We start from the raw sequence: 22,702 nt of genomic DNA, 5'->3' as shown, positions 1-22,702 counted from the left end.
GGAACAGTGTAGTCTGCACCATCCGATAAGACTACACTAGCAGCACCCTCTATTTGGAGATAGTTTGACAGAGAGGTCGTCACTTGGAATATTATTAAGGAACATTTGTGCATGAACTTGAAAAGTTGTTTTGAACTTGAAAAGATCTTTTATATATCCTTTCGCTTTACACCTAGCATTTGGTTTGATATTTTCTGTAGAAGCAATTTTCTTAATTATTATGTTCAACTCTATATACAAAGCACTTTCTGGGTTCGAAAAATGACCAAACTTTTTCTGAAAAACAGTGTGTTTTCTACCATCTTGTTTCCGCAATAACTGTAAGACGTCTTGCTTAACATTTGATCTTCCAAATGTCTATTCGCTGATAAGACTCACGCATAAATATCGCACAGTCATTCAGCAGAACAATGACACAGAATCAATACAATTTGTTGTCAGATCACATATGACATGATTGAGTATATGAGCGTAACACCACACGTGTAACTGAGTTTCTTAGTGGTTAAGCGGTTAGCGTATGCGCCTTTGTCGTGGGAGACCTGGGTTCGATTCCTGGCGGGAGCTCATGTGCTTCGGATTTCCCGTAAATCAGTATGTCCCGTCTCATATAGCCTCGTTGCTAAAAGGGCCGTTAAACTCAAAATCAACTGAATCATACGTGTAACTGATCATAGGTGAATTGAAAAAATCCGAATATTGTCCTTGCATGTTACTTGAGCAAATCGGTTGAATTTCCAATACACTTCTTAATATTAAGGTTCAACTTCTGCAGAATTTCCAGCAGTAAACCGCAAGGACAATGGCCTGTAGTAGATATGCATTTTACAATGACAACAATACTTTGTTTAACAACCATTTTAACAACATACCGTAAAACAACAGAGCACTAGCCTGAAACTACTATATCTTGAGTAGTGTCTAATAGAACAGAAAATATTGAAGCTTGAGAGACTTCTTTCGAAATATCTTCTCTGGTAAGTGTGTTGATAGCATTCAAAACAATTCACCGCGTTTAGTAAAAATTATGCGACCACTATCCTTCTTGCTTCCTCGTATATGACACTTCTTGGTGACCTTATCTAAATTACTTCTAAGCGGAAGATCAAATTTGCTTAAGAAAGCAATAATATCCAAAAAGTTTCCATGATCTATAGCTGTGTCTTTCAGTTTATAGGCTGCTACATTTCCTCTATAAATGAGCCCTCTTTTACCAATGAGTTTCTGCACTTTGACAACTCGCTACATTACCTGTCTGTTCTTCTCAAGCTTATACTGTCGTTGTTTTAGCTGTTCATGAGGAAGTAATTTCTTAACATTATGTTCTCTTTTGTTAGATATGTAAGCATCCACATTGGTCTAATGTATTTTGGAAGACTACGTACAGAACCTTTAAGAGAAGTTTGTTCGATCTGGAGAATAATGTGTGAACACGCTGAAAAAAATGCTTGAAGTGGTACGTTTTGTCGCGGAATAAATATCCGAAATGTTTTAATTAGTCCAAGACAGGTTGTAATTTATATAAGTGGTACGTTTTGTCGTGGAATAAATATCAGAAATGCTTTAACTAATCCATGACAGGTTGTCATTTATGACAGGTCGTCAAAAGTGGTACGTTTTGTCGCGAAAATTCAAGTGGTACGTTTTGTCGCTGGTACGTTTTGTCGCTGGTACGTTTTGTCGGGACACCGATCATAATGTCTATAGAGCGCATGCTGCTAATAGAATGAAAGTTGTCAGACAACATGACGAGAATAGTTAAGTATGAATCATTCCGAAGACGATATCAGCGAATATCTGTTGTACACTTCTCCAAAATATAATTGCGCTCCTAAATTTTTCTGAGTCCTTTAAAATTGTGAGTTTGGCAATAACGCGCCCGAAGTAATAGGAAGGGTAGTAATAAGGGAAGTAATAAGAAAGACAAAGAGTAGTGAAACATTCCCAACACACTTTGTTGTTTGCTGTTTGAAATATTCAGGTGCTATTCCATTTTTAATTCAATGTTGGTTTCAGAGAAATGTAGTACCTTAGCAAATGCAGAAAACTTTTTTTAGTTAAAGAAAATACACACGATTTTTTAACACTTACAAAAAAATATAAAAATCAAGGAGGATTTTAAGAAATTCCCTCACTATCAATACACTGAAATATAGTTCTCAGTTCGTTTGGATAGCCACACATGTTTAGTTCTTTCCGTATGTTGATATTTAAAACTTTTAAAACGGGTTCGTATCCCACTTGTTGTCTATTTATTTTTAAAAAACTTTTCTTAGCAGTTCTGAGTTTAGTTTTTGATTTTATAATTCATTTCCTTCTTTCTTTCTTCAGGAGAAGTCTTGCTTTAGAAAGTCACTAACTTATTGTCGTTTAAATCCGACAATTTCCCAAACACCAAGGAAATGAATAATCTGAGCATTTTTTAAAATTCTTTTTCTAAGAATACATAGATGTTACTAAATTTTAATGCGTTAAAGTGTCTATTCTCCCCAGTGTGCGTATTGACGGAGGATGCCAGTGATTTTCCCTGGCAGAAATATATGCCCCCTTGAAAAAGAAAATTTTCATATCTAGCAGGGAGAACTTTTCTCCCTCTATATTTTTTCCAATCTTCATGAAGATAGAAACAGGGAACAATTTTTATTTTGTAGGCGAAAGTACAGGGTTATTCAAAAACAAAGAACATATTTCAAACATTTATTTCTTCCAAACTACAAAAGATAGAAACATGATTCGAACGTTACTTGATTAAGAAAAGTTTACAATTTACAAAACAGCCCGGATAGAAGTTCCAATCACGGCCGCATTGGCGCTGGTGTTTGTTGTTGTTTGTCTGTAGTGAAATGGCGGCGTCACCACAGGAGAAATCTTTTTGTGTGCTACAATTGGCAAAACTTGAGTCCATAGTTGCAGTTCAGTGAGCATTTCCCCGTCAATTTAATAAACAACCGTCGCTTCATAAGCAAATTTACGAGTGGCATCGAAAATTCGTACAAGATGGTTGCATCTGCAAAGGGAAAAGCACGGGACGTCCACGCACATCGAACGAGAATGTCGAGCGTATTCGTACACTTTACGAAAGGAGCCCAAAGAAATCCACATCACGAGCAAGTAAAGAACTTAACATCCCTCAACCAACGGTATTTCGAGTTCTAAAACATCGTCTGCACATGAAGCCATACAAACTACAGTTATTGCAAGCATTGCATCCTGACGACCACAACAAAGGGTACGAATTTTGCATTAGCATGTTAGATGATATGGAAGAAGACAATTTTGCTCAACGATTAATTTTTTCCGATGAATCCACTTTTCATCTTTCCGGTAAAGTTAATCGCCATAACGTTAGAATTTGGGCAAGTGAAAATCCTGCGGCAGGTATTCAACATGAACTAGATTCACCAAAGATGAACGTCTTCTGTGCGATATCTGTAACCAAAGTTTATGGGCCTTTCTTCTTCATGGAGAAAACTGTGACAGGATTAATCTATCTAGACATGCTTCAAAACTGGTTATTTCCCCAACTTGAAGATGATTCAGATGACTTCATCTTCATGCAAGATGGTGCCCCGCCTCATTTCTCTAACCACGTTCGACGTTACTTGAATGACACCATTCCAGGACGTTGGATTGGAAGAGGAGGAGCAGAAGATCAATTTTTATCGCCGGTGGCCTCCCAGGTCTCCAGATCTCACACCGTGTGATTTTTATCTATGGGGTTACGTAAAAGACCGTATTTTTATCCCTCATATGCCTGACACTCTTGAAGGTCTACGACATCGAATTGTTGAAGCTGTGAATTCGATAACTAGAGACCAGCTGATTCGTGTGTGGCAAGAAATGACTCACCGTTTTGACATTTGTCGTGTAACACACAGTGCTCATATTGAATGCACACCATAATTACTAACAATAAATTGTAAACTTTTGTTAATCAAGTAACGTTCGAATCATGTTTCAATCTTTTGAAGTTTGGAAGAAATAAATGTTTGAAATCTGTTCTTTCTTTTTAAATAACCTTGTACTTCAATTAGGAACAAATCTTGTTAAGGAAAAAACCAAATATTTCAGTTTAACGTCCCACGATTATGCTCTATACGCTAAGGGAGACGGATACTTAAGGCAAGTGCATGATGATGAAAAATTTTGATGTAATGAGAATGTGGGAGGAAACGAGAATACTCCCAGCAATCAGGTCTGTGCCAAGCCAAAGAAATTAGTGCCTAATAAAACTATAATTTTATATTAGTAAGTAATTTTGTACAGACTTCATTTTTTTTTAAATTGATAATAGTTGTTTTCAACACTTTTAAAGATTATTTTCTGATTTTCAACAATTTTTAAAAAATATTCTCTTTTTTTAGCGCTTTTTTGAAGTCGATTAATATCGTTTAATTGATTTGACTTCCCTCAAGAGCCGTCTCTGGAATATTCACTTTAATACTGTCCATAGTTGTAGTCTTCTTGTGTCATTTTTCTTCCTCCGTACTTTCACATCCGTCAGAATACAGTTATTTCATAAAGAGTCTTACAAAATATTTTCTTTTTCTCTTTAAAATTATAACTACTCAGTATTGTTCTTTACTCCTTTATTATTCCCAGGAATTTCTTATTGGTTCTCCTTTATTTTCTTCACACATACTTCAAACGTTTCTAGTTATCTTTTATAGTAATATCCACGTTTCTGTAGTGTGGAAAAAATATTCGATATGAAACATTTGGTTGCTTTTCATAATTCTATTATTCAATGATTAATAAAATATTTTCTTCTCAAAAGACTGTATTTCACCATTCTTATCCTTATTTTAATTTTCCGTTCACTTCCAATTTTTTACTAATAAGACTACCTAGATAAGGAAGCCACTGACTGGTATAGTTGACATAGTTCTTTCCGTTCTAATTCGTTGCTTTCATCTTTTTAAAAATATTTATTATTATTATTTTCATCTAATGTGCTTCACAGCTTTTACTCAATTTGCTAACATGACTTTCAGTCAAGATTCTACGATGGAGAATATGTACTTCTGTACCTTTAGCCAAAAATCAAAAGCAAAATGCATTTTGGGATTTTGATAACAAATACGATAACTGTGAAAATTAATCTTATCATACGGGAGGTTAAAAATAAACTGGACATTCGAACGTGTCTTATCTCTGGAAAAACCTGTTAGCTGGACTTATTATACCTATAGGTCCTCTTCTTTCCTTAAGTTTCAATGGATTACAACCATTGAACAGTCTGACGCATATCATAAGTAGTAGCTGAAAGCGTAAAGTGAAATAAATACATGGGCTGTGTTTGATGTTTGACAATTGAAATTTGTAATACTGTACTACTTGTCTCGTTATTCACTCATTCATTGTATTATCTCTGCGATCTAAATTCCATCTGACAAATGAGTGGCCTTCATTGAAACAACCTTGAACTTCAGTAATTGAATCTGCAAAAAATGAAAAGAAAGAAAAAAAACGAGAGAAAGAGAAGGAGGCAAAAATTGATCTGACAAGTGTTAAAATGAAGAGTTATATCTTGTCGACTGCTTGTCCTTGCAAATCATGAAGAGTATCCCATGTATAGAATGCAGAGTTGGAGAACAATGTTTTAATCAATTGCACTAGAGTGCATTAAAGAAGACAACGAAAATTATATATTGTGAATTATGGGTTAGTAGTAGCTACTAACTTTTGTCAGTGCCCTAAAGTATGAGTAATGTTGACCTTGTAGCTGGTTATAATAACATTAATCCTGTCATGATCTTGACAATGCATTCTTTGTCCACTTTACGCTCCCATGAAATGATTGACATATCACATGCTATCCAAAGCAGAATTTTATATTTTATGTATTATACATTTACTTGGAGAATCGTATTATTAAATAAATGATATTCATTATATACATTCGTAAGAAGCGTAATTAATAAATAGAATATTTTACGTAACTTTAAAATGTCAAACTGAGAATTTAAGGTGAACGGAGTTATATGAACGGTTAGCTATCTGACCGCCCCATGTCCTTCGTGAATGAAACGAAAGGAAATCTGAGTTTAACGTTCCATGATTGTATTCTTTAGGCTAAGGGAGACGATAATTAAAGCAAGTGAGTGATGATGAAAGAATTGGTGGAATGAGAAAATGGAAGGAAACAGTAGTATCCACGGGCGCGATGTTGTCCATCATAATCTTACTTGGCCGGGGGTCGAAGCAGGGACTCCACGCACCAGAGGTAAGCGCTCTGCCACTAAGCCACCATGCCTTCGCCGTGTTTGAGTGATTAACGCATGTGTTTTCGTGCACGTGGGTTTAGGTTCGATTTCTGGTGGGGCACTTGTCTTGGATGTAAATCTGAATAACAGTTCGGATTCAACTTCAAATAACAGCTCCAGGCTCTTCCAGAAAATTTGTCAGAGGGATAGAGGCGAAATCAAAATGTGAGGGGGCCGCACTGGGACGCTATTTGTAAGAGGATTTGCCCTGTAAAAGAGTGGCATGTAACCGCAATTTAATTTCTGTTAGTTCCGGGAGAATGGCTAGCCAATTCGGGGCCGAAGGGAATTTTTGTCCTTCCCAGAAGTATGCACGGAAGAAACACTGAGCGCGTGCAGTCTCATATAGCCTCGGTGTTGAAAAGAGACGCTAAATTTCAATCCATCAAGCAGCCAACCAATCGAATTCCATAGTCATCAATCCTGGAGTTCTTCGGTATGGAATTATTGGTTCAAACACCCGTCCTAATTCTATTTTATAGATGCATTTTTCTGTTCCTCGTTGTCAACAGTTAACTAGCCTATATGATTCCAATAGTACGCGACTAGTTATTTGCATATACAGAAATATATATTGAACACGCCCGATAAAATTTGTTGTTTGGTTATTTCAATGAGGACGTCAGTTACGAGATTATTTCCCCCCGGCGTTACTGTCATGAACATCTATAAAGGGTTTAGTTCCAGTGTAATAGAAACTCAAGACTTCAATATTACTATTGGCCAGTCGTGTTACTCTAATTTTTTAACAACCGGTTTTGTATACGCACTGAGAAAAAAATGTAAGTGGCGTACTTCAAAAGGTAGGTATGGTTAACTCCTGTAGTTTTGGACTTAACGAACAACAGACGTATAACTGAAAACGCATGTTTTATAATACTTTCTGTATAAGTGTTCCATCTGTACGTACTTTCCGTATGAAACAATATAGGCGGTCAAGATCTCACATACAAATGGACGTATATGACATACAGCTGAGGAATGTAACATAAGTATATGCATGTGATATACAGAAAACTGTTAGATGTCAGACATCCTGCAACGGCTTAATGTAACATCTAAGGGCAATGCGTATGTAGCATATGGATGATGTATGCTCCATACTGATTTCTGTCGTAAGCAAGAGGATTCCGTATATTTGTACAATATATCGCTGTCCGGAGAATGGATTTTTCGCAGTGCGTATGGTTATTAAAAAGTATTGGAAAGACTAATTCAGCAATGGATCGACAATTGTTAATAATGACATGTATGCGTTTCAAATATAAATAACCTTCATAATTACATTCATGTGATCCCAGTTTTCATTCTTGATATCTGAGCATTTGGGATTAAGAAATAAACTCTTATACCTTGTTCTGAGAGATCACATACTTAACCCTGTAGTTGTAAGAATTTCTAAAAATAAAGATACTTGAACTAGAATTTATTGTTCCTGGGTATAACTGGGTAAAATTTACTGTTATGTCTGAGTATAAAAAACAATTCTGCAAACTCGAAATATTTTAACAATCGGTTCGGGCGAACCGCCTGAATACCACCACTGCTATTGGCTAATTCAAACCAGGAATGCACCCGCGCACAACATAACCAAAATGTGTATAAAAGTTCATAATTTATATTTAAGAAAAATAAAAGAAGAAAAAGAAAGAAAGAAAAGAAAATTTTTAACCAAAGCCTGACCCAGGTTATTGAAAGTCAGAACGATGAGCATCGATCATAGGAGGGAGGGGAGAAGGAAGTGAGTATTCCTAGGACCCCGAAAGTTTGCTTAGTCCTCCCTTGGATCTTTACTTCGATAAATGGCAAGAAATACACATACCTGAACAAGTGCTCTCAAAGTTACGTGGAAATCGGCACCGCTAGTTACAACAATTGAATATTATTATACTGATTTGAATACTATACTGATTTTCCGTATATTGTTAGAAGTACTTAGGAAATGCATCATGGATTATTGTGAGAGATGAGCACCACTATTTCGTAGAGAGTACTTCCAAAACACGTAAGTACTGGATTAATGTAAAAGAGCATTCCCTTTGTAAGGGAGTACAATTACAAATTATCCCTTGTGTCTTTAGATTTAAAAAAAAAAAAAAAAAAAAAAAAAAAAAAACATTGTTCCCAGATATATTGATTTTTATTAGTGACACACAAAGCGAATTTTATTAGTAGAAAAAGTCAATTTTTGTACAAATACAGATGAATTACATAAGAAGGAAAATGCATTTATATATTTTTGTCTCTTTACCACAAGAATCAGAAGAAAGAACAGAATTGAAGAGCATGGGATTATACTATAGTAATCAAAAATAAATTCAATTTTGGTTAACATTGTTTTTTTTTCATGCCCTTCAATTGATCAAAACGTAACTGAGCAGACGACGACGTGTTGTAACTTTGTATTCTATTCTATTCCTAAGGTTCTTTACTTTTAATGATTTTTGTTTTGCAGGAATAATGGAATTTCTCGAGGAAGAGAATGAGGTTCTACCACCATTTAAAAACAAGCAACAGAGACGTAAGCGTTTGTTTGCAGTGCGTTGCGTTCTGTCATATTTTATTGTTCCAGCGTGGCGTGCAGTGATGTTCTGTGTATTTACCATTGTCTTAACCCCTTTCCATTTGCTCGAAGAGGTTGTTTATATCTATGTATTTCTTGTAGGAACTATTTGCGTTTTTCAGCACATATTTCTCAGAACACCCAAAGAGAGTTATTTGTCCACGGGATTTTTGGTTTTCCGTGAGCTGTCTTAGCCAAAAATACATTGACATAAGTTGAGTTTAGTATGTGTTATACAATTTCTACATTTATTTATTTAAGAAATCAAGAAATCCCGTATTCCTTTAAATATCTCAAGTTTTTCCATACTACTTATTAAAATAAATGCAATTGTCATTATAGAGGGTGGAACAGAGGAAATGCATGTTATTTAAACCGCTATTACTCGGCGACGAGTAGGGGTATTGATTTGGAGTGACCGCCAGCAGACAGCTCAGACAATGTAGTTTCAGTCGCTATGGAACGTTGGAGCATAGAGCATCGTGTGTTTGCGGTCGAGTAGTTCTTTAGACGGTTGCCGTCTTTTCCGTCGAAAGTTTAGTGTCCAACGTCGAGGTACAGTTCCAGATCGAAAGACTGTGCTGAAACTACATTGTCTGAGCTGTCTGCCAACGGTCGTTCAAAATCAATATCCCTACTCGTCGCCGAGTACTAGCGGTTTAGAAAACATGCATTTCCTCTGCTCCACCCTGTATAATACCATATCCATATCACTAAGACATACAGTATTTATCATTAAAAATCAGTAACAATACATAATACCGTGTACACGAACAACTTCTTCCAGCCAGATGACTTTTACTTGAGTAATGTGTAGTCACTACAGTGGATTCTATCATCTTTATTTCTCTCCGATGGTGAGATAGCACCGAAAATTATGTTCCTTCTACCAAAAACCGAATCCGGACCACCTCACCAAAAGCACAAATGTTTATTATCAGGCTTCCATATTTGTCGCATTCTAAATTATTAATGCGATTGTATCGGCCTTATTAGTGTCAAATATATCATGCTATTTAATTGGAAACCAGTCTAGACAAAATCTCATATCATAATCCCGAGTTATATTTAGTGACGACGCCTCCTTTAATTTCGTGGGAAGAGGAGGAGGAGCAACATTTGGGGGACAGCTTTTTTTTGGTATACTGAAAATAACGTCCTTGCCCCCTCTAGCGTCATCACTGATTTGTTTTTGACTAATTAGCGTAACTTACTTTGATTCTGATGGGAAAAGATCCACGTCTGTCACAGCCACAATGCTTAATATATATATATATACTGTACAAACAAATTAAGAGTTAATTCTACAGTCCGAGAGATCATATAATAATGTTCTGTAAAGCATTTAGAAACCTTTTACGTCTCAATCCTTATATAAAAGCAACTTTTATTCTCCTCAATAAAAACATGACTGTGCTTATCCCAAGTTAATACTAATGAATTTACATTGAAATACTGTTAATCATATGTTATTACGCCCACATAAACTCTCTCCATGTGCTTATATTATGGTCCTACGTTGTTTCTTTATTTTTGTGCGCAGACTGTGTGTTACATGTTTGAAGTCTTTCGTATTTATTCTGTTATAATAATTTTTGCATACATTACAATAAACTGACTGATTCTTAAAAATAACTGTTGATGACGAATTATTCATATAATGTTTTGGTAAGGAAGATATACTTCAAGTATAATTCTCTTATTTCAGCTCCAAAGGTCTATGGAGACAAGATTCCTCCAAAATTACTTATTCCAGTAAACAGAAAAGTGCAAAGGAAAATAGTTTTGTATCATAACTTCTTTAGATCTCAGGTACAGCCGCCAGCAGCTGATATGCTTGCCATGGTAAGTGGGACGAATTTTGTATGCTTTGTATGTTTTTGTATGTTTTTTGATGTATTGCTTATTTCGGTATAGTATATTTAAGTATATTTTGTATAGGAAATAACTAAATGATTTCACACAGAGAAGAAAAATATACGTAAAAATGTAGGTTACATGCGTAAATCCTGTAGTTCTTGGACTTAATGTACGACTGTATATAATATCCTGTAGCAAACGTATAACTGAAAACGTATGCTTTATAATACTGTCCGTATAAGTGTTCCAACTGTACATACTTTCCGTATGACTGTATATAGGCGGTAAGGATCTCATATACAGATGGACATATATAACATATAGTTGACGTATGTAACATACGTATACGTATGTAATATACGAAAGACTTTTAGATGTCATGCATTCTGCAGTTTTATGATGTAACATTTAAGCGGAAAAAATCCACTATGTACGTAGCATATGAATAACATATGACTCGTACAGATTTCCGTAGTAAACATACGGATTCCGTATATTTCTACAAAATATCGCTGTTTGGATAACGGATTTTTCTCAGTGCATGATACTATTCCCTTCCTTCCCCTGTATTTCATTCCATCGCTTGGATCTGAACACTTCAAGTGATTTCATGAAATACGTACAATTTTCTGTTTTAATGATTAGACAACCCAATTATAAATCCTTTAAACGATTTCACAACATATGATTCTCTATTTTAATAGTCTGACACCTTGGGTCTCAATTTTTCAAGTGATTTTATAACATAATACATTCTACTTCAATAGTCTGATACCTTAGCTCTCAAAATTTCAAGCAATTCTACTTCAATGATTTGATACCTTAGTTCTCAAAATTTCAAGCAATTCTACTTCAATGATTTGACACCTTAGTTCTCAAAATTTCGAGCAATTCTATTTCAACGGCCTGACATCTTTGTTCTCAAAATTTCAAACAATTCTACTTCATTGATCTGACACCTTAGTTCTCAAAATTTCAAGCAATTCTACTTCAATGATCTGACACCTTAGTTCTCAAAATTTCAAGTAATTCTGCTTTAATGGTCTGACATCTTAATTCTCAAGCAACTCTACTTCAGTAGTCTGACATCTTAGTTTTCAAAATTTCAAGCAATTTCATGACAATATGCTTCGTTTTAATGGTCTGACGGTCTGTTTCTTAATTTTTAAAAATTGATAAATGAAATGAACATAAGACACAAAGCCAGAAAAGATGTATTATTTGCGAGAAATTGAAATTGAGTGATTTGTTTTCCGTGTATCTATTTTTTTTACGATTAAATGACTATTTAATTTTTATGTTAGAATTTTATTTACCATTATAGAAAATATTTATTTAAAAAAATGACCAGAAATCTAATAATAAACCATGAGAACATATACAGTATTTTTAAGATGTTAAAACACCCTTGTCATCTATTAGTAATATTTTGTTTCTCTTCCTCGTCAAATTAAGATATTACATCTCTTTCAACGTTATGCACGGTTGCTTTCGTTTTTAAGAAAAGGAGAGTGAGCAGAACTTACCTTGATCTGTTCTCAGATCTAGCAATAAACCTTATTCTATAATTAAGAGATGACGTTACAGGATCTGCCAGAAGGCAATTATTGAATTGTTCTCTCAGTTGAATGACTCAAAGAAGCAAGAGGGCGAAAAAATGAACTTATTGATTAAGAGAGATAATTGCACATACTTCTGCTAACAAAACTTTTACGTCAAGTATATTTTGTAACCAGGAAACATAAATTTTTAAACAATAATATTATTGAATCCTTAAGAATAGAACTTGGTAACTTGGTAAGCAACTTAAAATCGTTCAGGTTTTAAATTGTTTTATATACCAAAAGTAACTTTTCACATGTTTGCAAAAGAACATATAAAGAAATGTTCTTTTGTTTCAATGATTTTAATTATCTTATAGCAGCGTTTCTCAAACTATGGGCCACGGACCACAAGTAATTCTCGAAATTGAACATTAGACCAAAAAGATAAATAAATAAATAAATAAATAAATAAAATTCAAGTGAATTACTAATCACTAAAGACGAAACTTCTTCGCTAATGCGATATGTGCGAAATGTTACAAACAAATGTATTTAAGTTTCAGGAAATCTCAAACTTTTTGTTTCAGGTTCAGAGTCAGAAATCACATTTACATTATCGCGAATTTTTTTAGAAATTCGGCATTACTTGCGATAGATGCGAATGAAAACGAAAAAGTGGAATTCTTGCTAATTATTGCTAATAATAATTAAAAATTGTTGCATTTTACCGAAAACATGCATGATGCTAAATTAAGTTCTCCATAAAATTCGTAAGCTTGACATTGTATCACTGTTAAACAGTTTAAAAGTTAACCACAGGTCTTTTTGCTGTCAGTTCGGTACGTTTAATGTGATTGCCAGTCTCGAATGCTAATGCCCAGAGATTTTTTTTTTTCAAATATAATATAATTGTTACTGACAGGAGAATAAATTTAAAAGAAGAATTGGTAATGTTTTGCTGCATGTTATCCTTAAACTAAGGATGAGGTTAGAAAAAGTATTTAAATTTTTGTATTAATTTGTATATTTCAGTGAATACATTAGCTAGAATGTACACCTTATCAAAGTATATCCTCATTTTTGTATTAAATACAAAAATGAAATTTTGAGTTTTACGTCCCACGGTTATGCCGGTTAGGCTAAAGGAGACGGTGATAATGAGTAATGAACGGAAAAGGTGGAATTAAGAAAGTGGGAGGAAACGGGAGATACACGAGGAAACCCACGGTGTTTGTCCACCACAAAGTTCACTTGGCGGGAGCAGGGTTTGAACCCGAGACCCCTAGCACCAGAGGTGAACGCTCTGCCACTGAGCCACCGCGGCCCCTGCATTAAATACAACTTAGTACCAAAAATATACTGTTTAAAAGTACCATAGCCTATATATATATATATATATATATATATATATATATATATATATATATATATATATATATATATATATATATATATATATATATATATATATATATATATTAAAAAAGGTTGTGGTACATTTAAAAATATAAATGCGACATAAATGCGATAATTATGATAATTAATGCTACAAAATATCGAAATTGTTGCGAAAAAGTTTCGTCTCTCAAACATGAACAAAAAATCTCAAACATGAATACAGTATGTTTATTAGTGGTTCAGTAATAGAGCGCTCATAAGTGGCGCGTGGGATCTCTGGTTCGATCATAAGTGGGTTTTGTGGTGGACAAACACCGTGTGCGTAGGCTTTCTCGGGGTTCTACCGTTTCCTCCCATTTTTATCATTCCATCATTATCGTCCATTTCACTATCATCGGTGCATATCATATGACATTGAAGATAAAAAGAAGAAATAGGATTAGGATTTTAGATTTCTGGGTTTTCGACATCTAAGGCCATTTAGCCCGTCACGTGTTGAGGGATGACGTCGCTCGGCGAGTACACTATCCAAGGAAAGGGAAGGAAGGAAGCGGCCTGGAACATATAAGTTAGATACCATCCCGGCATTTGCCTGGTGTGAATGAGGAAAACTCAGGGAAACCTCATTCAGGATGGCTGGCCTGAAAAAGCTTTTTACACTCTTTCGACTGAGTGTCCCCACCGGGAATCGAACCCGGATCATACAATTTAATAAGATTATACGTATACATTCTAACAGTTTATGTAGATTTGTTATGTATCTTCTTCGATTATTACCAATATAAAATCAAGAGAATTTTAATAAATACACAAAATATTAGAAAATTATAAATTTGAATTTTGAAATAGACAAAAGTACGGTATTTCATAGAATAATTTCACTAATAAAAATTAATTCCCCTTGAAAAATATCTGAAAAACACTGTCATAGAGAATAATATTTGTGATACTGAATAATCATATAAATACCTCATACAACCACCGTCTCCTTTAGCCTAACAGACATAACCATGGGACGTAAAACTCAAAGATTTCATTTCATACAACCACACTAATTTCTTTGATATTTTATATTCGTTTCTATTAGGCACACAAAAAATACACAACTACAACAAAATAATCACCAAACTAATAAGACCAGCCAATTGGGCCATCTACAAGTTTTTACTGATACTCGAGTTTGTAAATATTCAGTGCCCCAGACAGACGAATATTGGCTCCAATCATGCGTGTTACTAAAATAAAATGGTTGGATACTTGCTATTTCTTTAATGCTAAAGTTACGAGATCTTCACTACATAAACTTTGTAACATACTATCATACATTAAATGTTCTAAACAATACCAAATGAAAATTTTGAAGCAACAAAGAAATGTAGACGTGTTATTAACAGGTTGATTGCCAAGATGATTTGAGGGTACTGCTCCCAGGTGGCCATAAATTTCTTCTTACCTTTGGCTCAATTATGGATAGTCATGTCACATTTTTGTCGCGATATTTTGCTTCTCCCGAAAATGTACCAATGGGAGCCGAGCACCATATGTCATTCTCATGGTCTCACAGTAATTTGTGACAATGAGCATCATATATGATGCTCAAGAACCTGAATAAGTTAGTAATTTGTGATATCGAGCATAAGCATCATATATTGTGCTCATGGCCCCACAGAAAAATAAGGTGAGCACCACATATGATGCTCATGGCAGTCAATCTGTTAAACGCCTGCAGAGACATTGGTTTAAAACAGGGATACAAATAACCACTCGCCCGGGGCGAGTGGTTCATCGGTGCGGGCGAGTATTTAACATCATACTGAAAGTAAGTAAATGATTTCTATTGTGGGATGTGGGCTACTAGCTTTTTTCTTGGGATAGTAAAAATTTGTTGCTTATTTGCATCCCTGGTTTAAAAGTAACTGTAGGGAGAAGTAGATGCATAGAAATTCGCAGTGATCGTAATACTGCAAACTACGGATACGTTAAAATATCAAGTAATATGTTAAAATTTCAAATCGATAAAATGAACACTTCCAAATATCTAGGATCAAGATTGATAGGTCAAAATCGTATCCACGAAGAAATTAAATGTTCACTATAAGCAAACTTCGTGAATTCTGTCGAGCACTTTGTAGCGTAAAGTATATAAAACGATAATTATGCCTGTTGTGCTATATGGTTCCGAAGAATGGTCTCTTACTTTGAGGGAAGAACACAGACTGAAAGTATTTGAGAATAAAACACTGAGGCGAATATTCGGGGGAATGCGGCGTAGGATCGACACTGCGTAGCATCGAAACTGCGTACGATCGAAAAATTCAGCTCAAAACCTGTTTCGATCCTACGCAGTTTCGATCGTACGCAGTTTCGACGCTACGCAGTTTCGACGCTACGCAGTTTCGACCGTACGCAGTTTCGATCCTACGCAGTTGCCCTGAAATAATTTAAGTTTTAATCATGCGCTCAAAAAATATATATTTTTTTCTCTCTCTTTAATTTGTTTAACCTGTGCAGCTATAAATTAGGGTTATATTCATGGACTCCACACGACCTAAACTGCGTAGGATCGAAACTGCGTACGATCGAAACTGCGTAGCGTCGAAACTGCGTAGGATCGAAACTGCGTACGGTCGAAACTGCGTAGCGTCGAAACTGCGTACGATCGAAACTGCGTACGATCGAAACTGCGTAGCGTCGAAACTGCGTAGGATCGAAACTGCGTAGGATCCACACTGCAGGTAGGATGGACAAGTTACAGGCGTATGGATTGAGAATCAATTATGATTTGTAATGATGACTATGTCAGAAGTGTAATACTAACTTTGAAACAGCTTCGACGGAATATAATGTAAAATAGTTATGTAATATGAAGAATTTAAAGTAATGAAGAATATGATGTATAATGAATATTGAAAGATAAGAATAATAATAATTTTTAACGAATATTTCGATTGTAAAGATATTATTTCTAAAGGCTATCAGAAAGTTAGAGAAACAAAAGTCAGATAAAGATTCATATGCTGTTCTGTGTGTACTTGTCTGCGTAATATGAATGAAAATTTATATGATTTTATGTACAGCTTAACGACCTAATCACCAGTTATTCATATGTATGTCAACAACGTTACAATATTGTACTTCGCTTTGGGAGTTTCTCATTTGTACGCTGAACCTCAAATCGATTTATAATTGGAACACGTACCCGTGGGGGTAGGAGCATTTCAATGTATTCCGTTACATTTCACAAAAATATTTTTAATCGTAAAAGATTCGAAATTAAACTACTATTCAAATAGAGAATAAAATTACGAAAGTTTACAACTATTACTGGAAATCAATGCTGTCATCCATTTTGAACATTTTAAAAGAACATAGTTTCTAATGTATTGAAATTTCATTTCTTATGAATAGTTTGAAACGTTGTAAATAGTTGTAAAGAACCTGCAGAAAATTCGTCAAAATCCTCCTACAATGGGGAAGCCGTGTTAGACATGGAGTTAGTGGATGCAGATGGTGGCATTGGAAAAGTCCGGGTCTCCCGAGCACAGTGGTGATATCAGAAACCGGGCCCCAGCCATGAGGCTCCAGAAAAATGGGGTCCCGAAGTTTTGGGCGCGGGTTGTTTCTATACGCCTATTAAACATGGAATTGTATGTGGGTGGGTGGTGAAGTTTTTAAATGTTCGGGTCGTCTGAGCACAGTGTTAACGTCAGAAATTGCGCCCTTGTCTCAAAGGTCGAAAAATGGTGTCCCGAAATTTTGAGCTTGGCTTCATTATATTTTTCTTTTAAGCATGGAGTTATTGGATACATATTGTGGTGTTGGAAAGCTCCGGGACCTGAGACTCCAGAAATGAGATCCCAAAAGTTTGGGTTCAGGTCTCTTTTATTTGCCTATTTAACATGGTGTTGTACTATAGTGTTAGCGTTTGAAAGGTCGGGGTCGATTAACGAAAGCGGTAATGTCAGAAATTGGGCCCTGGCCTCGAAGCTCCAGAAAATGTGGTTCCGAAATGTTGGGCTTGAGTCCACTCTATTTCTCGTTTCAGCATGGAGTTGTTGCATACAGATGGTGACGTTGGAAAGATCCGATTCCCCTCAGCACAGTGGTGGTCAGGAACCGGGCCCCCAACATGGGGCCCCAGAAATGGAGTCCCAATGTTTTGGGCATGAGCCCCTTCTATACGCCTATTAAACATGAATTGTTGTACGAAGGTGAAAAACTTGTATCTTCGTAAAAAAAAAAAAAAAAAAAAAAAAAAAAAAAACTTGTATCTTCCTTATAATTATTAGATAATAATCTCAGCTCCTAAACACGTATAAAAGATACCGAAGTTATATTTCAGCAAAAAACAATTACCATAAAACATCTCTTTGCATGTGTAATGACTGAAATGTATTATACTTTGCTTCCCTCCCAAATAAATAAATAAATAAATAAATAAATAAATAAACGATTACAGTCGATAAGCGTAAATCTGGCAGAACCTATTTTCCGAAATCTAAAACAAATCACGCAGATTGTTTATTGCTTGTTCGAGATTGTCTACATTACATTTTCGGTCGCGATTGTCCACATCACATTTTCGGTTTTTCATTGTATGTAATTAACTATACCATAACAGAAATTCCCGCTACGAACAAATTACACGTTAGGTATACGCCTATGTGTCTCGTCTCGAGGACTTCCGGGCCGCAGTGGCTTAGTGGCAGAGGGTTCACACATGCTGCGGGGCCCTGGTTCTATACCAACTTGCGCAAAGTGGGGTTTGTGGTGAACAAACACCGTGTGTGAGGGTTTTCTCGGAGTTTCCCTTTCCCACAACTCTTTCATTTCACCATTCCATTTATTCTCATCATCTGCGTCTCCTTTAGTCTACCCAGGATGACAGTCGGACATAAAACTTAAAGATTGCATTTTCATTTTCACATTTGGAGACCCTGTATCTGTGTTCCTTGAGTGCCCCAAATGCTAAATAATAATGGGTTGGAAGGCCCATGAAGTTTAGTACCTGGTACACTCATTATCTCAACTTGCCCAAAAAGTTAAGGGCTCACGTTAAGTTAACGCCCCAAAACTTTGATTTTCACACCTTATTAACTATATTGGCCCAAAAGATGAAATTTGTTAGCCCATCGATCTTTATCTCGACTAGCCCAGAAAGTTGGGAGGCTCTGGTGAAGTTAGCCCCCAAATTTTCGGCGCCTATATCACATTAACTATGGGAGAACGAAAGCTGAAATTTGGTAGCCTATCCAGCCCGTAGACAGTACTATGTAGGCCAGTCATTCTCTGGACCAGCCCAGAAACTTTGGGGGGGGGAGGCTCACGTTAAATTAGAGCCCGAAATCTTTGGCGCGCATATCTCATTAACCCTTTCGGGACAAAATCGATTTTGGGGTTTTTGGTAGACTTTCAGTTAATGATTTATTGCCCAAACACTGTTATCCCGATTGATATCGTTTACGTCTTGTATTTTAGAAGAGGGACATGGCTATTTTTTGGTGTAAGTTAGATTGCAGTGTTGCTAACGGGAGGGATTATTGAAAAAATGTAGGAGTGAAATTTTAAAAAAAATCCCTAGCCGAATTTCATGATTTTTTCTAGCTGGGAACACCGAAGCCACAGGGGTTCAAGTCACCTAAAAAGAATTTTCTGGTATGTTGACAAGGTACAGTAAAAACCTGAAGTCGCTGGCTGCCATACAAAGAGAGAAAGAAAAAAACTCTCTCATAATACACATCAAATTTTGGCACTTCTTACGCGTCAGAAGCAAAAATCAGCATACATGGTGGTTCACCGTCTTCCCTAATTATCCAATCGTGCTCCTCTATGGTGCGTTTTGTAGGCCAAGAATGATTCCAGACAGTTGTACGTTGGTTTGAATATAGCCAAGGACACTGAAATAATAGGGGGGAAAGGATAAACTTCCCAAATTTTTTACAAACAATTACAATTAACATTTTCTGTAGCTGGCAACATTGCTACCACTCAGAAGCAAACAATTTTAAAGTAATCTTTGGCCCACCAATAATATATTCAGCTAGTATCATGATGATATCTCTCAAATTAAGCATGTCATTTTAAAAAGTATATCATTTTTCCTAGAAAGTCACTATTATCCTTAAAATTATGTAATATGGTATACTGTAAGACCGGAATTGTAGTGTCCCCAATTATCCAAGTGAAACTTTTTATAGTGCGTTGTGTAAGTCAAGGATGAGGCTTCCAGAATCTGGTATGTTCGTTCCAATGTAGCCAATAGAAGAGAAGGAAATAAGAGGCAAATTTTAGAAGGAAAAAAAGGGATTTTTTTTTTACCAAAAAAGTCTGGAAATAAATAGTTCTATGGCTGGAAATACTGCTAAGAAACAGATGCAACTATCTTAAAATAAACCTTAGCTCACCACTAATATATCCTGAAAGTATCATGTCGATATTGAATAAACGAAGCTAGTAATTAAAAATTAATAGATTATGGTAAATATAAAAGTGAGAAAAATCAAGGATTAGAACCTTAATACGAAAATGAAATGAAATGAAATCTTTTAGTTTCACGTCCTACGGTTATGCCGGTTAGGCTAAAGTAGACGCTGATGATGAGAAATGAATGAAATGGTGGAATGAAAAAAGTGGAAGGAAACGGGAGAACCCCGATAAAACCCACACACACGATGTTTAGAACCTAAATACGAATTTATGGTGCGCCTCCTAATTACGCAATTGCAACGATCTGTGCCCAAGTTTGTTCAGTAAGGACCGATGTTTGACTGACGTAGTTCACTTGCGCTCGGACGTATAGGTACGGAATTATAAACATAAACTTCGAAAATTGACAAATCTGAAAATACTTTATCTTCGCATTGAATTTGGACCCCTCCTCCAAAGTAAATCATGCGTATGGTACGTACCACCATACTACGATTTTTAATTTCAGTAAAAATCCCTTTGTTTTCTTGCCCCCAGGATAACTATATACTCTGCCAGTTAATATGTTTAAAACATTTGGAGTGATGTATCGTCATGTGTATAGATTAACCTCTTGCACACAGAGAATGTTTCTTTTCCAAGATTTAAATAAAACTGAAATGTTTTCCATTTCCATACAGAATTCAATTCACCTAAGATGTCCAAAGTTTGTGCGCTCACCTGCTCAGACTATCGCCCTGCAACGCAATTGCCACTGAAGCATTGCGCGTAGAAGGTGTGTGAGGGGAATTGTAGACCACACCGCTTGACAAGCTTTCCAAAGCCCTCTATGGTAGTGGGACGCCTTTGTGTGAGTCCTTGTTTCAGAAGGCCAAAGGAGCAGAAATCCATTGGCTACGCATCTGGTGACTCCACAAGTTTGAACGAGAAGAATATAACAGACACATCAGTCTCCGTGGCCATACGCCAATAATAAGCGACAGAACTGCGAACATTATGGCTGGATGCTTTGACCATGTGGATCCACACCTTCTGGGTGTCCCTGCCATACAACTGTGGGATGTGCGTTCTGTATAAGGGTTCCATGATGTTCGTTTGAAAGTAGTCTGCATTTACCTTGCCTTCGAAATTCACACGATACATTGGCAACTTCCCACTGGCGCAGAAACCTGCCACCATCATGAAGCAATTCGAAAACTTCTCGCGACATTCACGGACGGACTCGCCGCGGCTCTTCGCATCATGTGGTGAATAAAAAATGGCCCTGGGCTTATTTGTGTCATCAAGGTAGATCCAGGCTTCATCCAGAGTGACAACCCACTACCATTTTTCATCTAAGAGGTACTGTTCATACAACTTTCTTGAATCTCTGTTGAATGTACCTTGGTGATAACTTATGGCCCATCGTCTTATGTCGTTTTTTTTTTATTTGCAAATTGTCCTTTGTAAATCAACACATTGTGCCCTGAGACTTCCTGCATGAGATGGCACGTTTGCTTTGGGTGGGTGGGTTCTTCTTCACAACTGCTGCCCTGATGTTTCTCACAACGCGTGGTTTCCTGGCTGGACTCCTTTCTTCACTCTCACGACTTGATCTTGACATTTAGGGCTGGTGCTTTTACAGCGCTATTACCCTTCCTACTGCACGCTTGATGATGTTGTTGCTGCTTGCCGCACACATTTTCACAATCACTGACTCATTGCATTTTGCATCGGGAAGTGCACATATGTGACCTTCGCAATAAGGTGTCACTTTAACAGAAATACTAGCTGCTCACCACAACAACTTCCACAGCGGTGTACGTTACTCACTACTGGATTTACAGGCTACTGACTTCTGGTTCCTTCTTCTACGCTGTGCTCGTTATCAGCACTGTAAACCACCTTGGGTGAACTGACCTGTAGTATATGAAGGACTCAATGGGAGGGGTTACAATCCCCCCCTCTTCGGTACGCCACTGCCTAGGTATATGACATATTTAAACGGGATGTGTTGAGTAATAGAAAAGATCTTTTCGCAAACTCTCTCTAGTGCATTTTCTATTTACAAATTGTGGTTAGGTCATTATTAGGTAAGTAAATGTAGGCTCAGAAATATGTCTCCATCATGAGACATAACAAAATGGAACGAAACTTTATTCGGCAGGCCTGTACACGGCATTGAACCAGAAAACAGAAAGTCAGCACCAATATCGAATGGTAATATTTAAACTAAACACATGTGAGCATTGACTTTCATTTATGAAATACTAGCTGAAATGCCCGGTGTGCACAGGGAAATATAGTTATAGGAAGGTCTCAAGGTATACTTGAACTTAATTTTTCCTTCCTGAAATATTTTATTTTTGACAAAGTTTAAACCACTCCCCATTGAACCCCACCCTAGGATCCGCACCCAATAAAATTAAATATAGGCCTACTACAGTCTTTTCCAGACTATTATGTCCTTGATGAATTTACCTAGAAGGAACTTATATATTAAGTTTAATCTTCCTAACATAAGTGTCTCGACAGATATTCTCCCGAATTCGATCTCCGGTGGGGTAGATCCACGTCTTACATAGAGTCGCTGCTGAAAGAGACAGTATTCTATACATCACCCCACCTCGTAAGATATTATAATTTTTCATTACTTCTTACCCCCT

At 36.3% G+C, this 22,702-nt stretch overlaps 1 protein-coding gene across 3 annotated transcripts in view; it reads left to right on the top strand.

The window, feature by feature from the left end:
- Positions 1-22,702, top strand: part of LOC145671617 (cysteine-rich secretory protein 2-like) — a 242,389-nt gene that overhangs the window by 182,040 nt on the left and 37,647 nt on the right. For all 3 annotated transcript variants that reach the window (XM_081740812.1, XM_081740820.1, XM_081740815.1), the window contains one exon: positions 10,538-10,674. In XM_081740812.1, coding sequence (XP_081596938.1) covers positions 10,538-10,674 — 137 coding nt within the window. The remainder of the gene's footprint in view (positions 1-10,537; positions 10,675-22,702) is intronic.

This window comes from Thermobia domestica, chromosome 2, assembly GCF_964235325.1.
Source record: "Thermobia domestica chromosome 2, izTheDome1.hap1.1, whole genome shotgun sequence".
Classification (NCBI taxonomy): domain Eukaryota; kingdom Metazoa; phylum Arthropoda; class Insecta; order Zygentoma; family Lepismatidae; genus Thermobia; species Thermobia domestica.
This window is presented reverse-complemented; position numbering and strand designations above follow the sequence as displayed.